We start from the raw sequence: 24,322 nt of genomic DNA, 5'->3' as shown, positions 1-24,322 counted from the left end.
TTTTTTCACCGCATGATGACAGTGGATGATGTTAATGACAGCAGGTGGTGGACTGATAATTTATACATGTAATCAGAACTGACTGACAGCTTCTTCATTTTATCATCTTCCTCTTTATCTGTCCACCCTGATGAGTTCCCTGCCTTTGTTTCCACTTTGACACCTCTCCTCATCCTGCTCTGCATTCACCCCTGAGTCCATGTAGTTTTAGCCTTCTTGCCTCCCAAGCTTTTTTTATGTGTGTTTTTCACACAACCAGCACCATCCTCTTTAAAAGCATTTACTGCTGTTAAGCAATAACCTGCCATCTTCTGTCTTCATCCCTTCGTCATCTCTCATAATCATCTTGGCTGCCTCAAATTCCGAGCCATCACATCCCTTTCAATGTCCATCTTTTTTTCTTATTCCTCATACCACTTCATTCATTATCCTCACTCCACATCCAGCCCCCCCCCTCACATTTCTCCCTTTTTCCACTACCTTCCACTTCCTCTCAACTAGTTGGTCTTACTCTCATTGTTCATCTCAATTTGTCCAGAAAATCATGTAGTACTCGCCTAAACAGGTTACTTTTCCTCCAACTCCGGTTCTATTCATCAACCAAAATGAATTGTATTACAGTTGTACTTAACTGTGTGATAATAAATACGATACTTGTATATCTTTTCAGTCTGGTTTTTATAAGGGTATGGCCGGATCTCAGGTGACCTTGTCTAGCTTGGTGAACCAGTCCAGAGCGATGCTAGAAGAGCAAGCCCGTCACCTTCTGACTGAGTCGGAGCGGCAAACTATGGGCTACTACATGGAAGAGTACCGGGATGGACACATTGGGGTGGAGCAGTTGGTCATGGCATTATTTGAGCTGCTCAACACACATGCAAAGGTGAGAGAAAAAGGAAACAAAGAAAGGATAAAAAGAGTTACAGTTAAAAATAACACAAAGGTCCATGTGGCGAACCAGGTTATTTGTTGATTGTTTTTGTTTCTTTATGTGAATCTTTGGAGATTTCGACACGGGGTTATCTGTTCACATTCAGTTCTATTTTGTTATATCTTCCGCAACTTTTATTTCAGTATTATAAATACACAATAAAACAAAGGCATTGTAGTTCCACTTTCTCAAGTAGAACACTTTTATGATGCCTAGTATTATATTTAGAACTACAATCTTTTACAGTTTCAATTTTTTTTTCTGAACTGTAGAAAATGATGGCAGAATAAATGGTAGGTTACAAAAAATGGGTCATTATCAATTTTGTCCATCACTATTTGTCTTTGTTGAGAATTTAAGGGCAATTGCACACTGGTAATATTTTACGAGTGCCAGTCAGAAGCACACACACTTTATGGACAGAATGACATTAATCAATAATCCAAAAGAGAAATGTTATCATTTAATATTGTATTCTGTGTTTGCATTTATATTGTTAGTGATGGATAATGGAATGTGTGCAAGAATGCATGAGTGACAGGACCTGATATGGCTGTAAATTGAAAATGGCACAGTAACCAGGGTTATGATTAAATTAGTGTGCCCATATGATATCTACTGATGGTGCAGTTATTTAGTGGTCAGAAGGTTTGCCTTACTTTTAAGGCCTGCTTTAAAATTTTGGCTCAAGTCAAGTAAAGTCTTTCTATTGTCTTTACAACTTGCTCTTCCATCCAGGACTGTCAAAGTCATTTCAATTTGTTGGCTACATTCACACCCAAGTGGGCTGGACCAGTGCCTATGAGGCTTAATAAACACAAATAAAAACGATTCCAAAATGTTCCCATTCTTTTGAAAAATATGAATTACAGTGTGCACTGTCTGCCATTGGGCAAAGTACAGGTAGCTATCTTATTTATGCTAAACACAACAGTAGCTGTATCAACGATCATTCGTTTACATCAAGCTTTCAAATAAAATATACAGTGATTGTGACCTCAACCTAATGTCTGTGAACATACAATACTTAGAGACGAAAGTTTCCCAAGGTTCAAACGTTCAGAACACATTCAGGGTAGTTATGAATTGTTCTCAGACTTAATGTTCACCATGATCATATTTTCACCTGGGTACATCAAAGATCCTCTATGGGGTATATAGCACTCGTTCGCATAGAAACTGAATGATCCTCACAGGTCAAGAGGTGTCACTCTGACGCCTTTTCTTTTAAAACATTTTAACACATGGCATCATGAAATAAACATATTTTTAACTTTTTAACTAACTTTTTAACTAACATATTTATCTTAGAAAATGTACAAATATTTTAACTAAAGACATAACAATAAAGAGGGACGGTGGCTCAGCTGGTAAAACACACAGTTCTGAGGACCCGGGTTCGATCCCGACCCCGCCTGTGTGGAGTTTGCATGTTTTCCGCATGCCTGCGTGGGTTTTCTCTGGGCACTCCAGTTTCTTCCCACATCCCAATAACATGCAACATTAATTGGACCCTCTAAATTGCCTCTAGGTGTGATTGAGAGTGCGGCTCTTCGTCTCCATGTGCCATGCGATTGACTGGCAACCAGTTCAGGGTGTCCCCTGGCTCCTGCCCGTTGACAGCTGGGATAGGCTCCAGCACTGTCCGCGACCGTTGTGAGGATAGGCGGAAAAGAAAATGGATGGACATTACAATTATGAATCAGTTTTTTGTTTTTTCATTTATACGTGCAACTTACAGATCAAGGTGGATCTATACACTGCATGTATCATTTGTAAACATCTCTGTTGAGCTTGAGACATTATTTTAAATTCACATAATTTTCTACAGCCGTCCAGAAATCTTGACCTCAATTGGCCGCTGAAATTGTAAATGTATACAGAAAAGATGTTTAAAAAATATAGGTTTTGTCAGTGCAAGAAAAAAAAACATAAAAAGGCTTCCACTAAACATCTTTCCAACTTATCTTTCTATCTGTTTTTATCTGAAGATGTTGACTGACATTTTGCAAAATTCACTGTCTTAAAATATTTCTACAAGGGGGATTTATTTTCACAGAACTGTGGTGCAATGGTGCCACAGCATTTTAATACAAAATAGGTTAACCCTCCTCCTGAAACTTGGCATCTTTTAGCCTTGACAATCCACACATCAATATCAGGTGTCAAATCCAGAGGGGGCAGCCAATTTCCCAATGTCATCTAAGTGATAGCTGGTCATCAGTGCGCTCCCCAATGGATACAGTTTGCAACAACAATTACTTTCACTGAAAAAGAGGAGGCACTGTACTCTCCATCAAGCAGGAGACAAGAAGTAGAAACAAAATACATGACGAGAGAGAGACAAGTTCAAGTTCCGCTCTCCAAAAGGGGCATTTTAGGTCCTTCCTGAAGTTCACCAGAAAGCAGAATACTCACAACTAATTAACTGACAAACTAGTGTTCCATTATGTGGCATGTGCATGTTGTAATCGTTTGTTTTTTTCTGTAGATCCCTAACTACTTTTAATTGCAGGTTTACATCTACCCTCATTGTCTTGCCGCAGTTTTCTCTGCTGTCAGAAGTGCGAGGCCTGGTCAGCCCGCAGGACCTGGAGCGGTTTGATGGGCTGGTGTTGCGTCATGAAATTCAGTCTCTCAAAGCAAGACAGGGCACACCAGGAGTGCCTACATTCCAACCCGACTCGCTATCCATGGTGTCATACCCTGACACTCTGACCTCGTCTTCGGCCAGCTACATGACTAACACCACTTTGAGCTCTGCCCGGGTAAGTGTTACAGCTGAATAATAATCTGATTTAGTGTGAAGTAGATGACATGGCACAATATCTTTGTTTTGTGTGTGTGTATCTCAGTGTATGTGTGTGCGTGTGTGCGTAAGTGCATTGGGGGCATTCCACAATGTCATGTCTTGCGATGTTCCGTTTTAAATGAAATTTATTAGTAGTATGTGTTTTAGTTCCACTACTATAACCTGCTAATATTGCCCTCCCCCTGGTAGGAAAGGCTACTCTGGCTGATAGATATGATGGAGGTAGGAGTAATTTTTTAAAGAGATAAAGCACCAACCCACACATGCTGGATACATTGTGGGAGAAGGCCTTGTTCAATTCCCTGTGGGCAGATGTATGCTAGATATCATGAGAAAAGTAAAAAAAAAAAAAATTCAAAAGAGGCTCTCCTCATTGTTCATTATATTTTCTCCCAGACAAATGAGGGTTAATGTAAACATCAACTGGACACTTGTCTTCCATTTTGCTCCAGTAAAATGATCTTTAATGTCTCATTTGTTTGCATTTTATCTCTTAGGACTGCTTCTCTTGATATCTCATGTTGTCTTCAACTTTAGACAGCACAATACATTCTTGTATTGTAAACCAATAAGACTTCATTTCCTCTTCATTCCTAATATGGTTTGATGCACTTTCTCTTGCAAAGATATGGCTTGCAAAATATATATACAGGTATATATAATTGTTGTATTTGCAATCTCTTAGGACTGCTTCTCTTGATATCTCATGTTGTCTTCAACTTTAGACAGCACAATACATTCTTGTATTGTAAAGCAAAAAGACTTCATTTCCTCTTCAATTCTGATATGGTTTGATGCACTTTGTCTTGCAAAGATATGGCTTGCAAAATATATATACAGGTATATATAATTGTTGTATTTGCAACACTTTCTGCAGTGACATATTTTATGCTGTGTTTGGGTCTCTGTTAATTTTTTTTTTTTTTCAAAGAACAAACTCAAAATTACAGGTTGGGGTTTGGAAAAAAAACAAAAGACATTCCTTATGAGTCCAACTTATGTTGTTAGTTGTGCCACATCAGAAAGGTTTCATGGATAGCTCAGAGGTAGAGTTTCTCATGACTAAAAAAATAATTTGAAATGATGCAACATTGTAGTGACATACAAGTGGAGTGCATCATCAATACATCCATTTTCTGTACCACTCCTCACTTGTGATGCAGGCGTGCTGTAGCCTATTCCGGCTCTCAACTCTTGGCAAGAGACAGGGTACACCAGCCAATCGCAGGGCACAAATAACCATTGACACTCACAATCACACCGCGGGCAACTTGGAGTCTTCACTTAAAGTACCACTGACAGCCAAATATGCATTTTAAAATAGATGTTGATATGAAAACTATATATAATATTATTCACTTCAATGTCTATACGGAAAAAAATGAGCAGAGAGCGTGTAATTATTGCGCAAAACTGCTTCAATCTCACTCGACATCCCAGCGACAGCAATAGTCCCTGCAACGTCATTTGCAGATGTCACACTGGCATTGAAAACAAGCTGTGCCACCTGCTATGGGAGATTAACAAGAGAGACATCAACACAGTTAGCACCCCTGACGTACGCACTTCATGAAGTTATTATGATGCAGATGTTGTGTTACGTTCTGAGAGAAGGATTACGTTGTCGTTGTTGCTGTTGATTATTGCTGTTTTTGGACAAGTTGTTCGAGTTTGGTGAATATCCGTCGTTTGGCTAGTTAGCTAGTGTAACACGCTACTAAACTGTCTTTGTACTTCTATTTTGTTTTTGTGTTGTATTGTATTGTATTGTGTGTGATTAAATTGTCTTAAATGCAATACAAGTGCTTTGTTGTATGTTGCCGGTTTGACCAAGGGGATTTATTCTAAATTATCACGTGATATATGTTAAAAACTGTGCAACAAAATAGTCCCCTACAACTATAATTTTTTTTTTTTTTTTAAGAGCTCTGTACACCATTTTTCATGACGAACCAGGTGTTTTGGAAAAGTGTGAAGAGTGAATCCATCCTCCCGATTGTTCGAGCAAAATCCAACTATACAACAAGCCGGCATTTTGGCTAACACGCTGGAAAAAAATGGTAATTTCTTGAGGGTACAATAGGTATAAACCAATATAAACACTCGACACGGCTACTGCAAAAACTGTCACTTCCTGGTTCGTCCTCAACACAAAATCCTAGAGAGACTTTCCCTGGCAGAGATAAAAAAAATAATAATAATAATCTACGGCAGCATTCTTCTTACTTGCTGTGAAAAAAATGGATGGGTCCATTCCGGATGACTATTTTGTTTGTATTATGTGTCAGTGGCCCTTTAAAGGTCTACTGACACAAAAAGGATGATTTTTTTTTTTTTTATGGTTTTGATGAAAAAAAAAGGCAGCCAGAATGGGCCCATCCGTTTTTTCACAACAGAACATGATTTTGTCGTATATGGCTTTTTGGAATTTCTGAAAAATGAAAATCCTCGCGAGGGATTTGTTTTGGAGAAGAAGCAGGAAGTGACATTATGAGCAGACGCCCACTCATGCGGGTTCGTGTGTTTATACGTGTTTTACCTGCGGGAAGGTAGCTCTTTGTTCCTTCTTGTTAACCAAAATGCTGAACACTCGGGAGGATGGATTCACTCTTCATACTTTTCCAAAAGACCAGGTTAATCGTGAAAAATGGATTGCACAGGTGCAAAGAACGAGAGCTATGTGGGTTCCAAATAACAGGTAGGTGTGTAATGAGCTATTAAAAACACCATAGTTTGGAGGGGGCATAATCCTTCTTTCGTGGTGGCTTGTCGCGGCGCCAGTCTGCGGCATTAGTTGTCGTCGTTCATGGCCGCGGTGTTCCTCGCAGCCGGGGCAATCGTTGTCGTTGCTCGCCAGTGGCATTGTTCATCACCCCCGCGGCGGTGGATCGGGCATGCAGGTGGTTTGGCGCGTGTGGGAGGAGAAAGGAGTATTTTAGTAAGAATGTATTTTTCATTATAATATGTATTTTAGAATGTTTGTAGGCATGTCGGTGGCCTTTTAACGTGCCCACTTTGGAGGCACATAGGAGGAAACTGGAGTACCCAAACAAAACTGACACGGGTACAGGGAGAAGATGCAAACTCCACACAGAAGAGACCTGATTTTTAAATGGGTCCTCACAACTGTAATGCACATGTGCTTATCAGTTTTCTACCATGCCGTCCATTTGATCCAAGAGAGCAAGTGGAAAGGGAGTAAGGCTAGAAGTTTAGGTGCAGGGTTTAAATTATTTTACCATGGAGTAGATGGGAAGAGAATTGGAGTAGGCGTTATTTTAAAAGAAAAGATGGCTAAGAATGTCTTGGAGGTAAAAACAGCATCAGATTGAGTGATGATGATGAAATTTGAAATTCAGGGTATTATTTATAACGTGATTAGCGGCTATGCCCCACAGGTAGGATGTGACCTCAAATTGAAAGATAAATTCTGGAAGGAACTAGACAAAGTAGTCCTGAGCCTCCCAGACAGAGAGAGAGGTTTGATTGATGCAGATTTCAATGAACATGTTGGCGAAGGAAACAGGGGCGATGAAGAGGTGATTTCCAGAAGAGACAGAAACATAGAGTAACCTACAAGAGCGGAGGAAGAAGCACGCAGGTGGATTACATTTTGTGCAGACGATTTAATCTGAAGTAGGTTACCGACTGTAAAGTAGTGGTGGGGGAGAGTGTGTCTTGACAGCACAGGACGGTGGTGTGTAGGATGACTCTGGTAGAGGGTAGGAACATTAAGAAGAGCAGAGAATCAGGTGGTGGAAGTTGAGAAAGGAAGAATGTTATGTGGCCTTTCGGAAAGAGGTGAGACAGGCTCTAGATGGTCAGGAAGAGCTCCCAGAAGACTGGAATACTACTGCTAAGGTATTCAGAGAGGCAGGCAGGAGAGTACTTAGGGTGTCTTCTGGTAGGAAAGGGGAGAAGTAGACTTGGTGGTGGAACCCTAAAATACAGGAAGTCATCCAAGGAAAGAGTTTAGCGAAGAAGAAGTGTGACATGGAGAGGACTGAGGAGAGGCATAAGGAATACATTGAGATGCGTCGTAGGGCAAAGGTAGATTGCCGAATGCTAAAGACGCATATGAAGACATGTACTCCAGATTGGATACGAAAGAAAGAGAAAAGGATCCCTACAGGTTGGCCAGACAGAGAGATCGAGATGGGAAGGATGTGCAGCAAGTCAAGGTGATTAAGGATAGAGATTGAAATATGTTGACTGGTGCCAGGAGTGTGCTAAATAGATGGAAAGAGTACTTTGAAAAGCTAATGAATTAAGAAAATGGGAGAGAATGCAGAGTAGAAGAGGCAAGCGTGAATGACCGGAAAGTGGCAATGATTAGTAAGGGGGACGTTAGAAAGGCACTGAAAAGAATGAAAAATGGAAAGACATTTGGTCCCAATGACATACCAGTGGAGGTACGGAAGCAATTTGGTGAGGTGGCTGTGGAGTTTTCAACCAACTCATTCAATAGAATACTAGCAGAAGAGAAGATGGCAGAAGAATGGAGGAAATGTGTGCTCGTCCCCATTTTTAAGAACAAAGGTGATGTTCCGAGCTGTGGAAACTGTAGAGGAATAAAGACGATGAGCCACACAATGAAGTTATGGGAAAGAGTAGTGGAGGTTAGACTCAGGACGGAAGTAAGTATCTGCGAGCAGCAGTATGGTTTCATGCCGAGAAAGAGTACCACAGATGTATTATTTGCCTTGAGGATGCACATGGAAAAGTACAGAGAAGGTCAGAAGGAACTACATTGTGTCTTTGTAGACCTAGAGAAAGCCTATGACGGAGTACCAAGAGAGTAACTGTGGTACTGCATAAGCAAGTCTGGTGTGGTGAAGAAATATGTTAGAATAGTACAGGATATGTATGAGTGCAGCAGAACAGTGGTGAGTTGTGCTCAAGCTGTGTCAGAAGAATTTAAAGTGGAAGTGGGAATGCATCAGGGAACCGCCCTGAGCACCTTCCTGTTTGCGGTAGTAATGGACAGGCTGACAGATGAGGTTAGACTGGAATCCCCTTGGACAATGATGTTCGCAGACGTTGTGATATGCAGTGAAAACAGGGAGCAGGCGGAGGAACAATTAGAAAGATGGAGGCACGGAGTGGAAAGGAGAGGAATGAAGATTAGCTGAAGTAAATCAGAATATATGTGCATGAATGTGAGGGGCAGAGGACGAAGAGTGAAACTCCAGGGAAAAGAAATAGCGAGGGTGGACGATTTCAAATACTTGGTCTTAACAATGCAGAGCAATTGAGATTGTGATAAGGAAGTGAAGAAACCGGTTCAAGCGGGGTAGAACAGGTGGCGGTAGGTGTCTGGTCTTCTATGTGACAGGAGAGTCTCCGCTAGGATGAAGGGGAAAGTTTATAAAACAGTGCAGAGGCCAGCCATGACGTACGGATTAGAGACGGTGGCACTGAAGAAACAACAGGAACCAAAACTGTACGTAACAGAAATGAAGATGCTGAGATTCTCGCTTGGTGTGAACAGGTTGGATAGGATTAGAAATGAGCTCATTAGAGGGACAATAAAGTTGGATGTTTTGAAAACAAGGTTAGAGAGATCAGACATTGATGGTTTGGACATGTTCAGAGGCAAGAGGGTGAGTAAAATGGCAGAAGGGCGCTGAGGATGGAGCTGCCATGCAAAAGAGCAAGAGGAAGATGAAAGAAAAGGTAGATGGATGTTGTGAGGGAGGACATGAGGTCAGTGGGTGTTTGAGAGGAGGATGCACAAGATAGGCTTGGATGCAAAAAGATGATACGCTGTGGCGACCCCTAACAGGACATGCCGAAAGAAAAAGAAGTTAACTTAATTATACGCTTGCGTGAATGTTAACAATGTTACAATGCTCCAGAAAACATTGCTCGTTCACTTAATGAAGGTATTAAAACGGAGAATGTTTGACACCGGGGCACATTATTTAAATTTTAATTGAGTCCAATGAGGTAAATTGTTCTGAAATCAAATTTGAAAAAGAAGGTCAACCAATCTCCCCGAACAGATTGTGTTTGTCTTTGGAGGTTCCACTGTTCAAAGATTTGAGTCCATGTTTCCATCAAGTGGTCCAGTTTGTTTTGAGCTCATCACAGTATGGCTTTTGTTTTGCTGTTGTGTTCCCTTCTTCTTCCCCAATTTTTAACATAAAGGACTCTCTCTTGGGACCTCAGTGGAAGAATAGCAAAAAGTAGTGTGATAAGGACTCAATTGGTGAAGAATTGTGGTTGAAATGGCTTTGCATTGGTGTAGCTCTACTATCGTTGACAAAGTTGTACTTATCAAAATAAAATCCCATCCCCGTTCATGGTTTGATTATCAACCAAGAGGGTGTGAAAAGGAAATGAGAATAAACACAATTGGTAATACGCTAATATATAATCTAAGGCAGTCAACGCTTGTCACCCTAAGACCTGCATTTTCCTGTTGTTTGCAAAGTCATGGCCCATTTTTTTTTTAACATTTTTACATTTTTACAATGTGGATTGGTGGCATACATTGTGGCATTGATAAAACAATAACCTTAATGAAAATCAGTTGAGAAACAAACAAGCTACGATTTCATTTCAATGGCCATGTATTCCATTCTATGGGAACTTCATCACTGCTAATGTCGCTACAACGAAGACAACAGAAATCAACATATAACAGTCATCTATCTTCTACCTCTTATCTAAGGTTGGGTTTGGGGGAGGTAGCCTTACCAGAGATGCCCAGACTCCCCTTTCCCCAGCCACTTCATCCAGCTTTTCTGGGGAATCTCGAGGTGTTCCCATGGCACCCAAGAAACGTAGTCTCTCCAGTGTGTCCTGGTTTGTCCCTAGGGTCTTTTTCCGATGGGACATACCCAGAACATTCCAGCAGGGAGGCTTCCGGTCGGCATCCGAATCAGATGCCCCAGCCACCTCATCTGGCTCCTCTCGGAGGGGAGGAGTGCCGGATCTATTCTGAGGCCCTCCCAGATGACCGAGATTCTCACTTTATCTCTAAGAGAGAGCCCAGACACCCTGCAGAAAAAACTTGTTTCAGCCGCTTGTATCCGGGATCTTGTTATTTCTTTCATGACCCACAACTTGGGGCCATGGGTGAGCATAGGAACGTAGATTGACCAGTAAATAGAGCGCTTAACCTTTCGACTTAGCTCCTCTTCCCCTTTGCCCCGATATAAAGTCCGCAACACTCCAAATGCTGCACCATCCGGTTGTCGATTGACCAGCTGCCGCCGCCTTTCGTCCATGCCTCGGCAGTCCTCAGCCAGCACCAGCAGCCATCACCTCTAGCCCACCCCTCGTCAGTTCTTGACCAGCAGCGACCACCCCCTCACTCTTGCCTCAGCGGTGCTTCGCCCACAGCTGTCACCTGTTTGTGTTTGAGTCCTGCTTTGCCATTGGGACACCCTTTGTGGAGATCCACCTGAGTGGCTCCGTTGGGACCCTGGTGCTTGGTGTCCTAGCCAATCTCCTGAACTGCTTGGCCAACTTTGTTACTTTGGGTTGCCTGGACAGACCATCGGACAGAGTGGGGTGGGGGTCTGTTTAAAGAACGTTTGCATTTCTTTTCCCTCAGCCAAAATAGCTGTTAACCTAGAACAGAATTGGATTATACAGATACTGCTGGTGGGATTTAGTGAAAAACATTCCTTTATTGAGATGCATATGAAAGCATTTCCCCTGGCAAAATTTTGCAAAATCTTATTGTTTATTCCAGTAATATCCCATTTCCATTACACAATTTTGTCAGGCACTTTTGTTCCTTAGCACAAATGATACAGGATAAGATCATTAGTCTTTAGCCTGCAGTTCTTAACTTTAGGTTTCACATTATTATATTGTCTTCTGCATTGAATCATATTTGCATCCAATCTACAAACCCAAAAGTGAGGAAAAAATGTTTTAGCCAGTGGTCACTATCTGAGTGAGGGTTAGCTGCATCTTAATAGACAAATTAAGGCTGGATAAAACAAGCTTCTGTTTTGTTTTGTTATGTATTGTTGTGAATGTATTTCTATGCAAACTTTTATATGAATTCTCATTTTGTGTTGGTTGAAGGTGCTTTTGACAAACGGGTAACCACTATACAGATTAGAGTGTTATATAACAAGAAAGTAACGACTGACATTTTTTAAACCAGAATTGATACCAGGCACACAGTCAACCGCATCCCAATGCAGAGACTCACATAGTGGGGGAGTGCCATGCTTTTGCAACTTAAAGGGCCACTGTCATGAAATGCATGATTTTTAGTATGTTATTAATGAAAAAACTGCAGCCGACATGGACCCACAAAACATGATTTTGACGTATGCAGCTTTTTTTAACTCCCGCCATGAAAATCCTCTCGAGGGATTTGTTTTCGAGAAGAAACAGGAAGTGATGTACATGTCAAGACCGCCCTCAAGTGGACTCGTTTGTTTCTATTAGTTTTACCTCCAGGAGAGTAGCTCGTTGTTCCTTCATGTTAGCCAAAATGACGGCTCATTGCATAGGTGGACATTGCTTGAACACTCGGGAGGATGGTTTTTCCCTTCGTAAGTTTGCAAGAGACCCGGTTCGTCGTGAAAAAATGGATTGCACGGGTACAAAGGACGACAGCTTCGTGGGTTCCAAATGACAGGTAGTTGTGTATACAGCTACTAAAAAAAATAATAGTTTGGGGCGGCCCACGTAATCCGTCTCTCATAATGAAAGATCCGCGTACGTATGACAGGCGTGCTAAATGTGTCGATGTGCGCATTGGACGGCGTCGGGCTCGCCGGCGAAGGCTGCTGTTTTACCTCGCCAGTGAAGGCTGCCGCGGTGGCAGCTATGAACAACGCTCCGACAATGGCGCACTCAGTTGCGTGCGATAACAACGCCATAAAGCTGCCCTGCTCGGTTCCGTGATAAGCCACCCCGGCGCCAAAAATGAGCCACCCCGGCCAAGGTGCCACATCCGCAGGTCACGGCTTTGGCGAAGACTGGGCGTCGGGCTCACAGCGGCGGCAGCTCTGAACACTGCTGCTGACAATGTCGCACTCAGCTGCGTGCGACGACAACGCCGTAAAGCGCCCCGGCTCGGCGGTGTTGTTCATCGAGGACGGCGGCAGCTATGAACAACGTCATTAAGCGGCTCGGCTCAGCACCATGATAAGCCACCTCGGCACCGAAAATGAGCCGGCTCAGCCTTGTCGGCCGGGGTGCCTTGTCGCGGCGCCGGGCCGCGATGGCTAACCCCGCCGCAGAAGTGGATCTGACGGGGAGGCGGTTTGGCCGTGATAGCATATCATCTGAATATGGCTCGAAACAATAGGGTAATATTGCCCCGGTAACTTCACTCGATTGTGTGATGTTCTCTTCTTCAAACACAGCTTCTGTGTCAGAAAGGGCGTGTTCGTCTCCCATAGGAGGGTCAACAGCGTGTTTTCAATGGCGAATGTCCGGGGTGACGTCGAATGACACTTCCGCAACTTTGTGCATGGATGACGCGCTCTCCGCTCATATTTATATTTTTGTATAGACATTGAAGTGAATAATGTTATATGTATTTTTCATTACAATATCCATTTTAGAATGTTTACAGGGATGACACATGACCTTTAAAGGAATACTGTTCTCAGACTGACATTTGCATTAAATAGTCATGTAAATGTAAAGACCGAGGTACAAAAAAAAAAAGTTAAAAGAAATTACCTGAATGCAGTGGCTTTTAAGTGTTTAAAAAAAAAAAATAATAATTGGCACTCAGCACAGACCCTGGGAGTGCATTTGGTCATTCGTCAGGTGATGTCAATCATATGTACTCCACCAGGCGATCACACTGACCATTTCTGTATTTTTGAACTCGCATATATAAGTAAATAAGTTTCTTTCGGCTTGACCCTTTCAGGGTGGCCACAGTGTGTCAACTAAGATGCACGCACATATATGTTTGGCACAATTTTTACGCTGGATGCCCTTCCTGACGCAACCCTTCTCAGGGAGTGGAGGCCCCAGTGGGATATGAACCCACAACACCTGGCTTACCAAACCAGTACCCTAACCATCGAGCTACAGGGCCCCATTTGAACTAGCATATATGCAGACTCATAAAAATCATGGTCCTTTTTAGATCAGCCCATCTTTTGAATGGAATAGTGTATATGTGCTCCCAGCGCAGCAATGATGGGTCATTAGGCAGAATTGAAAAGGCTTCTGTTTTGGTTTTGTGGCAGAATTAAATGAAGGGCAGCATTTTTCTGAAGTCTGCTTGTCTCTAAATTTGCTCAGTCTGCAAATGACTTCTTCCTTACCTGGGAACTTGGACTGAGATATCAAATCATGCTTGGTGCAGAGCATGCGTGTGTGTGTGTGTGTGTGTGTGTGTGTGTGTGTGTGCGTGCGTGTGTGTGTGTGTGTGTTGTGTGTGTGTGTGTGTGTGTGTGTGTGTGTGTGTGTGTGTGTGCATGTGTGTGTGTGTGTGTTTGTTTGCAAACGTTAGCATGCCCTTTGAAAGTTCTTAACACTTCTTATAAATATTATTTTCCATCTGTTTTGGGATAAATGTAGACCTGTTTGTAACATCTGCTCACAGGCTGTTGTGCTACATTCCCTCTTCTCGTTTGACTCTTTTCCGGTTGACTTCTGTATCTCTTCTTTTCCCTCATCCTTTTCTCTCGTGCATCTTTTAGGATGACAGTGTGGTGGATGCTCATCAGCAGGATCCCTTGGAAAGTTTGAACACACTGCTGGCTGACATCTCTCTGGTGAGCCCTGCAGTCTTACACACAGAAACCCAGGTTTGGTCCAATAAACATGGAGTTGGTACAAGAGAAAAAGGGAAAAGGAATCAAAGACAGCATTTTGAAAATGGAAGTGATGCAATGATAAGAATGGATGAGCCTCATGGAAAGATCTGACCAGCTGGCTTTTGTATAGTTTGTGTTGTAGGAGCATAACAAGCGTTTGTACCAAAGAAAGGTTGAAGACTATCTTTTTTTCACATCTTTTTTATTGAATGGAAAAATGTGAGCAAAGGTCAATCACCATATTCCACTCTTCTGCCTACCATTTATCTCAGCGGGGGAGGGGTGAAAAACAAGTCAAGAAGAAAGCTTTCAGTCACTGCACCTTCAGTCATTCTCAGTTGCCTGCTTTCTCAAATCATACTTTCTTTTCTTTTGTTATTTTATACTCATTTTATTTCTCACTTCATGCATTTGTGGCCATTCATGTCTCAGTGTCATTCACTCCACCAAACTATATAATATAGTGTCAAATACAAACATTTTTTACCTGATGTAAGTACATGAATATCTGGAAATGACATGTTATTCAAGACCGGCACAGTAGTTAAATGCACTGATGTAGTTTTTCTTGAGAATCCTCAGCAATTTACAAATAGAACTGGTTAGTTGTTGTTTTCTTACATGCAGTATGTCATTTCCACATTCCTTATCTATCATGAAAAAAATATTCTCTCACTTCAGGATGACGTACAGTCCACCACAACTGATTCTCCCCCTTCCTTCAAGCCTCCACCCCCATCAGGGGTGCAGAGGCGCACGAGTAGACGAGACCAGCTCAACAAATGCCCCTCGTCCGAATCCACACACTCGGGCTTGCACTTCACAGCCCCCACTCACCCTAATCACAACAAAAAGCCAGGTCGCACCTCCTCATCACCCTCACTACATCACAAACAAGATCCTCCATTGTTGCCTACCGGGAACTATGCAGCCTTCCGAAAGAAAGAACTCTTAGCACCTTCCAGGAGAGAACACAAAATACCCACTCAATTTTCCAAGGTTGCCCAACAGAGTATTGGCCCTTTTCCACGCGTCCAGTCCCCGAGCAGGGGCCCCAAACTTGCTGACGCATTTCCTTCACCGCCACCTCCGCCCCCACTACCCGCACCTCCCCCACCTCCTGCTCTTCCCCTTAAACCAGCTGCCATGTCCAAAGCCACCTCTCCAGGCTCTAAGCAACAGTTTGTCACAGTGGAGGTTCACAGGCCCAACGCAGAGCCCGACGTCAATGAGGTGCGGCCGCTGCCCCAAGCGAGAGGTGAGAAAAGTTGGGCAAAGTCAAATCATTGATTCAAATATACAGTGTTTTAAATGAACTTCATCAAATTAAAGAATAAAGAAATGGACAATATAATCCTGTCAATAAATTCATAAATGTAGGGTTCAAATTCCATGAGAGCTAAGCCCTGACAAAACGCACCTGAGTTCCCATAAAGATAACGAATTCAGTGGTCGGTGGGGGTCTAATTTTTCATGGTCAAAATGAATTCTTTTACGAACCCCATAAATTATTATTCTTGTAAACGAGACACACACACACATTTTCATCATGTCATTGCCAATTCATACTAAAAAAAAGGGCACACACGGTGGAGCAGCTATAAAGCGTTGGCCTCACAGTCCTGAGGTCCAGGGTTCAATCCCGGCCCTGCCTGTGTGGAGTTTGCATGTTCTCCCCATGCCTGCGTGCATTTTCTCCGGGCACTTCGGTCTCTCCCACATCTCAAAACATCCAACATGAATTGGACACTCCAAATTGCCCCTGGGTGTGATTGTGAGTGCGACTGTTGTCTGTCTCCATGTGTCCTACGATTGGCTGGCAAACTGTTTAGGGTGTACCCTGCCTTCTGCCCATTGAGAGCTGGGATAGGCTCCAGGACACCCGGGGCCCTTGGTAGAATAAGCGGATGAGAAAATGGATGGCTGGACGTTGACAAAGCTCACTTTCAGTGCTTGCTTTAGAACTCAATCAGCACAAAAAGACAGAAAGACTCAAATAAAATCCACCTTGGATGCAGCCTGAAATGTGGTTTATCGAGGTCATAAAAATATATTTATTGCAGATAATAAAATGACGACTGAATGTCAGAAATTCTTTCAACTTTGGGGCATATTTTTCACCCAAAATTTAGTTGAAATCAAAACTATACAACTCTTGCAGGTAATTAAACTTAAACGCTGTATTTTTTGGGGGGTGGGGGGCTGTGATTGTCATAAATGTGTTTTTGCGCTCAGACATGCTGACATACACATAGGACCACATCCACGCAACAATAGGAAACAACCACAAAACACATTATAAATGAAATCTTGAATTAAGAGTATTCCAAAACGCAGCATAGAATGGTTATCAATACATTTGATAGAAGACAGACACAATCTTTGCAGCCAATACTAAGCAGTCTGTTGAAATATCCTCTGAATGAGTCTCCATCATGAAAATGTTGTTTTTTCCAAGGTAAAAGGTGTTCATTAGTGCTATCAAGCTCTCATTCAAACATTTAAGACTCACGAATCTTCTTGCTGTCGTGTACAGTTAATTGCTGGTTTAATGTGGAAGAGCACCGAATTACTTAAGCGATTATATAAGTCAGACTGTCTCTATCTCCCTCTCATTTGCACAGAAACTAAATATCCCTAATAGAGTGTAATAACATTTTGAAGACAGTTTTGCCACAACAGTGTGAAGAAAAAGAAGGGAGTTGTTTTATTTTATTGAATCCACAATAGGAGCACAACAGCTGAGCACAATGTGTATTTAATTTGCAGCTGGTGGCCATGAGATAATCATATTCAGGATCCCAACATTTTATCAAGCCAATAAAATTGCACACATCTGTCATCTTGGTTGCAAAGATCGCGCGTGTTACATTGAACTACTCAACCAAGCATTTGCCCAGACACATCACTAGCAGAAATATTTTTCTTTGGTTATTTGTAAACCCTAGATTTTCATTCACATCTTGCAGAAAACATCGTAGTTGTCCTCTTAAATATTAACAAGAATATAAATCATATACTGGTAAATAATAGTCCTTCAAAATTAATTAATCTAAGATATTAGATTATTGGAAATTCTGTCATTATCTATTATTTAAAGAGTAAAAAAAAACAATTCTACAGTCTACTGGTTTTCATCCAATGTTTTTCATACAAGCTAGTCAATTTTCAAAGATATGTTACAGGATTACTGCAGCTCCATGTTAAATACTTTATAACAGACATAAATACTTCACCTTGTCAAACCCAGATGTCCGTTCCAATTCTATTATTTCATTTTTTTAATGAAACAATGTCGCAATTTGAAACTGAAAAGTGTGAAGGCGAAAGGAAAAAAATGCCACAAGGCATTGGGAGAGAAGGACTCGACACAAAAATGTCTCTTTTGCTGCAAAACAAAAACAAAAATAGAAGACACATTTTCCTCATCCTTCAATGTTAACCCCCCCCCCCACACACACACACACACGCACACACACACACAGAAATGTTACATCTTGTTGACAGTCTGGATAAAGGTTTGTAGAGGAATTCATTTTTTCCTGCCTTGTGTTTGCCACTATCCATGCAACAGGAAGTCGCATGGCAACACACGACACGAAGAGTAATGCACACAACACAAATTGGGTGATTATCATAGTGATGCTAAAACAACAAGAATTGCATTATAAAAAGAGTACTGTTAAGCTAGAGCTAATAGCATTGGACGATAAGAGCACTCTATGTAGTCCAGAGCGAATTCAAATGCTTATATCACGTGTGCCTGCTCCCCCCCTCAGGTGGCGCCCTGTCTCAGCTGTCAGATAGTGGCCAGACTCTCAGTGAGGACAGCGGTGTGGACATAGCTGAGTCAGGACACATCACCAAAGACAGCACCTCCCATTCCTCATGCACACGACACCCTCAAGACACCCAGGGGGGCGGGGGGGACAACCCCACCAAACCGGTGAGGGTGTACTTCCAAACAGTTGTGGGTCCACCATGAATGAATGAGCATATTAATAATTGAGGGGAATGCGTCATTTGATTCAAAAACTGTGTCTGCTCCTTGATCTTTGCCTTTGTGAGGACCAATTGAATTGACCCTAAAAATAACAGCCCTGTTCTTGTTTGACCGAAGCTCCTCTGCCACCCTCGGCTCATTGATGTGCATGCAAAGTAATCGATGGAACCTCTGGGCTTCTCTTGCACTGGCAGGCGGCTATTTTAAGAACAGCCATAGGCCTTTGTTGCTCACAGCCCACCAATGTGAAGAGGGCATGAAAAAGAATCAAAATTTGTCCATAGTTTTTAAACTCCCAGCACACATCCTATACGTTGAAATGTTAAAGATGCTTAATTCAATTAATCATTGTATGCAGTGTGAGAAATACTGCATAGTAATGAAATAATTCAGCCTCTTCTCCAGACTCAAATATAATGTTAACTTATCATGGGTAGTTTCTGAGGCTATTTAGGCTTAATGCTCCAATTAGATTTAGAGAGTTGCTGGGGGAATAATTTCTCACTGTTGGTTCTCATAAATGTAGAAGTCCATGTGGAACATCATTCCTCTGTTCTTGCACAGTTTACCATTTTGGGGAGGGCATTTGGGGTTTTAAATTTCCTATTTATTTTATTCATTCACTCAAATATTCAATTTTTTATCTCATCCTCCACTGCAGTCTGTGAAAACAGTAGACCGATATGTTCAGTGATTAAGTCAGAAATGATGCAGATTACTTTGTGATGATGAGGAAGTTATTAAGAGTGCCTTACTGGCCTACTCTATTAGAACGCTATTTCAAAATGACAATAATACAAGTACGTGTGTTCTGAGTGGGACGGAGCTTGAAAGGGGTCATTTATGATGGGTTGAGTTAAAATTTCCTGTAAGTTGCTTACAAGTCATGATGGGGTCCACCACACATTTGTGTGTAAGACAAATGTGCCTGTGTTTCAGCAAGTAAACATTGAATAATGGAACACTCTACAGACAATATCAGTGTATTACATGACACTGGTTTGACACAATTTGCTTGTACTTTTCACTGCGATCCCTTTCTCAACTGTAGATTTTAACTGTTTTTATGGAGACAAAAGGGCTATTTTTCTCCAATATTGCTCACAAATCTGTTGATGAACACCTCTCCTTTGCCGAGATAATCAATCCATTATACACGTGTGGTATATCAGGATACCAATTTGGAAGAATGATTATTGCACAGGTGTCTTTCGGTCGCCCACAGTAAAAGGCCACTCTAAAATGTGGAGTTCTCCTGCATTGGGAAAGTCATCAAACCAATCAGTATCTGGTGTGACCACCATTTGTCTCAACTCACTCAATTCAAGAGGGAGGTTATTCCACAGCGTGGGACCAGCAACAAAAAGGGCTGTATCCCCTTTGAGGTTCCTCCTAGATCTGGGATGAAGTAGCTCAAAAAGATAAGGTGGGTCAAGAACATTTGGAGATTAAAAATTAAAGAAAATAGTTTTAAAATGTGTTCTAAAATGCACAAGCAGACAGTGGATGGAAGGCAAGACCTGAGTTGTGTGGTGCTTCTTACATATACCAGTAAGAAAGCGAGCAGCAGCAAGCTGAGCTAACTGTCGAGACGAGGACAGGCTGACTCCCAAATAAAGTGCATTACACTAATCCAGACGAGATGTAATACAAGTATGGATTACTGTCTCAAGATGTTCTTGCGCAAGAAAGGCCTTTACCTTTGCCAGCTGCCTAACGTAAAAGAAGAGGAATTTGACTACTGCATTCGTTTGCTGATACAGTTTCATATGACTGTCAATTTTCAAACCCATATTAGAGATAGTTGGCTTTTTTACATTATGTCAAAGGACCCAAAACAAGAAGTTAGGATTAACAAGGGCCTTTTGGACATAACACTATCACTTCAACTTTCTTTTAATTGAAAATTAAAAAGCTCAAGGTCATCCAGGTTTCAACATCTTCGAGACATGACGGTGTTTTTATTGGGAAAGCATCTTGCTTTTTTTTTAATTGGACATGAATCTGACTTTCATAAACCACTGCCACACTCATGTATTTAAGCCTCGTGTGTTGTGGGGTTTGTGCACGCCAATTGGGCAAACCCTCAAAACCTGTTACATCTGTTCAAGCTGCACACTTCAGAGGGGCTTTTTCATTGTGGGCAGCCTCAGGCTCACCTGTGCAATAATCATCTGTTTAATCTCCATCTCCGTCTCTATGTCACACGTATGAAGTTGATGCTTTATCTTGGCGAACTAGAGGTGCTCAGGCGCACAGATTTAAACTGATTTGTGAACGATATTGACCCCCCTGATGGTGACTGCCATGTCTGTGGCACATTTTGCCGATCCAAACCAATCATTGTAAGATTAAAAAAAATATATGCGGGGGGCATGCTGCCACTGTAGTCCATATCAATGCTTATTGATGATGGATTTGATGTTTCAGAAATAATTATGAAATGTTGGTTTTATTCCGAGTTAGACTAAATAAAGACCAGCATTTGGAAGCATTTGTCTTTAGAGTTTACACTGATGATTTTCCCAAGTGCTGCTCAAATTTGTCATTTTCTTTCTATGTATAATAGCTTCTGTAAGACTTTATATGGTTTCAGTCTATAATTACAAAAAAATATTATAAAAATGTTTCATTTTTCATTGTGAATTTCTGATATTATTACAACAAATTCATTCAAGTGTGAGAAAAGCTTTGCACAGCAATAACAATAACAAACATGTCAATCAGCATTTGTCAGCTTTATAAAATTCAAGCATCCCAGTTGGTATTGAAGCTTATATAACATAATATACTGCAAAAGTATAATTAATATTATCCCTGACTTTAGCCAGGGCTCTTGGAGCCCACCTCAACTCTGGTGAAGGTGGCAAAGACTGCAAGTACGTTGGGCATCGCCATTGAAGGAGGAGCCAACACTCGACAGCCATTACCACGAATTGTCACAATACAGGTGAGTTAGAGTATTGTAATGCTGCCACTAACATCTCACATATTGCCTGTTATTAGCACAGCCTCCTTGTCAACAGACATTTTGATGTATATTTCTCTTCACATTGCGAGGCTATGTTTGTGTTCTTGTCGCTCTTCAATGATACGACCCGCCCACCTGCCACATTCAGTGTGACATTTAATGTCTTTCAGGACTGTGTGTGGAATCCCACTGAGATTCGACCAGTGGCATTTTTGTTGCCGTACCCCGCCTCTTGCCTAAAGTTAGCCAGGAAAGCCTGCAGCTCACCTGCAACCCTAAACAGGTTAAGCAGTATAAAATGAGGGAACCATTTCACTTTATATAAACCTTTTGCAATTATTGAAACCTTGGAAATTGGAGGTTAGGTATCCCTATCGGAAGCGATTAACTGTGACAGGGTCAGCCCGTATCTGCTTGACAACAAAGCCTTGCATACACTCATGACTACAGCACTAATCTTTTTCTGACCGGAGTTACAGTTTGAAAATCAGAGCAGTCACGCAGTAGTGCACAACTATTTCAATGCTGTTTGTCAGCCTTCATCCTAGCGAGGTGGTGATTGAAATCAAAAAGGATACTGATTGCAACCAGATGGAAGAAAAGAAAATCAGCGTTTTCAGAATTTCTGGTACTACAGAAAGGACAGAACTGTTGGTTTTAAAGGGGGAGGAAGTGTGGCATTAATATGAGGAGTCAGATTTGAGTCAATGAAGAAACAGAGGTCTGGTGATGAGGGTGGTTGCATTATTTGTGGCTGTTGCTTGTTTTTATGCATTCAAACACAAAGACAACTAGATTAGATGCATTTATCCATTTTAGATCTTGTCCAATACTCACTTTCTTGACTATTTTGATGTCAGTGGTCTTTATTTGGTTCTCTTTTCTTTGTAATTATTTATGATTTTGTTGAAAATGGTTGTCCGCCTCCATTAGTTGACCTCTAAAAACTGTTTCTCTCTTGCACAAAAATATGTGCAAGAGTAAAGTAAAAATGAGAATTTACATGGTGCTGATTTATTGAGACACGAATCCATTTGATCATTTACAGTCTTAAACAACATGAACTGGACTGGAAAGAGAATTTCCTATTATCATTTCTCAACCAACTTTCTAAAGCAAGCTAAAGCCATTGATGTCAACATCACAGCTCTATCTCTGAACAATAACAACACGGTGCTTCATTGTTATTTGAAGCCATTAATGACAGCAGCCTTTACTGCAAAGTAGGGAGATTTGGGCGTCTTCCATTTGGAAGGCGGAAAAGTAAGCTTTAAAAAGCTCTCACCTGGGGAAAGGTAACTTGGTGTTATTAGGCCCTTGAGTAAGGGACACAACCTGATTGTTTACCCCTGTCAGGACCAAGCATCAGCATGATAAAGTGACTTTAGGAAAGGCGATAGGAGAAGGAGAAGAAAAACATTCATTTTGTGTCTGGCTCTCCAGTGGGCTTCGGTTCTATTCAGGGGACAGACGATGTCATCAAATCCCAGCCAGTACACTATATTATTCTGTCCCTATTGTAGAACACAGTCAAGTTGTTATAGCACACCTTTGGATCCTGCATCCTTTTTCTCCTTGGCCACAAAATCACGACTGTATGCCAGCCCATTATTTTCCCAAATCACCATGTCTGAATCATCCTTTATCACTACTGACTTCCCATCATGATGACTCTCCGCTCTACCAGCACAGAGTAATTGTTGCAGGCTCAGACATCAAATAACAGATAATAATGCTATTGTGACAATAAAACAGTTCTTACAAGGAAGGTTGTTGAAGCCATCTTCATCACATCTAATAATGTCAAGCAGGAGCAAGAATAAATAGGCACAATGAAAAGGATCATTATCAAGTCAAACGTATAGCATGGCATCTATCAATAGCTATGGTGATAGATATGGCTTGCATAAGTTTACACTTAAAACCTACCTGTGAGGGATTTACTGGCACCAACAGGTGATATTGCACACTGCAATCTGCTCTCATTCTCCTTTCAAACAGTCAACCCAGTCCATCAAAACAGAGAGGAACCTTACAACACAATATGTTTCTGGGCAATGGTCAACAAAAATGAATCTGTTTAATTTATCTGACTGGACTACAGTATATCCCACCAAGTCATCTTAGCCGCCCCGACATACACACTCAAATATATATATGTATACCACTTACCCTCACAAGGGCCGTGGGAGTGCTGGAGCCAATCCTAGCCATCATCCAGCAGGAGGCAAGGTACACCCTCAACTGGTTGCCAGTCAATTCCAGGCCACATGGAGACAGACAACAGTCGCATAACCCATAATCACACCCATGGGCAATTTAGAGTGTCCAATTCATGTTGGATGTTTTGGGATGTAGGAGAGACCGGAGTGCCCGGAGAAAATGCACACAGGCACAGAGAGAACATGCAAACTCCACACAGGCAGTGCCGGGATTTGAACCCCCGGTCCTCAGAACTGTGAGCTCAATGCTCTAACCAGTTGCATCACCATGCTGCCTATATACAGTATATCCATCCATGCATCCATCCATGTTCTCAGCCGCTTATCCTCACAGGGATCATGGGAGTGATGGAGCCTATCACACCTGTCATCGGGCAGGGGGTGGGGTACACTCTGAACTGGTTGCCAGCCAATCATGGCACATGGAGACGGACAACAGTCGTGCTCACAATCATACTGTACCGATGCATACTGTACCAATAGAGAGTCTCCAATGAATGCATGTTTTGTTGATGTGCGAGGAAACCAGAGTGCAAGGAGAAAAGAAGGGAGACTGAAGTGTGTGTTCCAAATACAGGGGGATCACACAAGGGGATCACACTCCTCAGCCTCCCTGGTAAAAT

At 41.9% G+C, this 24,322-nt stretch overlaps 1 protein-coding gene across 1 annotated transcript in view; it reads left to right on the top strand.

Annotated features, from left to right (window-relative positions):
• The window catches only part of whrna (whirlin a), a 182,720-nt gene that overhangs the window by 154,615 nt on the left and 3,783 nt on the right, over positions 1-24,322 (top strand). The window contains exons 6-11 of the mRNA XM_061800985.1: positions 671-883; positions 3,478-3,699; positions 14,387-14,461; positions 15,185-15,761; positions 18,283-18,449; positions 21,334-21,456. Coding sequence (XP_061656969.1) covers positions 671-883; positions 3,478-3,699; positions 14,387-14,461; positions 15,185-15,761; positions 18,283-18,449; positions 21,334-21,456 — 1,377 coding nt within the window. The remainder of the gene's footprint in view (positions 1-670; positions 884-3,477; positions 3,700-14,386; positions 14,462-15,184; positions 15,762-18,282; positions 18,450-21,333; positions 21,457-24,322) is intronic.

The sequence above is a fragment of the Syngnathoides biaculeatus genome, chromosome 17 (genome assembly GCF_019802595.1).
Source record: "Syngnathoides biaculeatus isolate LvHL_M chromosome 17, ASM1980259v1, whole genome shotgun sequence".
Classification (NCBI taxonomy): domain Eukaryota; kingdom Metazoa; phylum Chordata; class Actinopteri; order Syngnathiformes; family Syngnathidae; genus Syngnathoides; species Syngnathoides biaculeatus.
The sequence above is the reverse complement of the archived record's forward strand: the minus strand, read 5'-3'. Positions and strand labels throughout refer to the sequence as shown.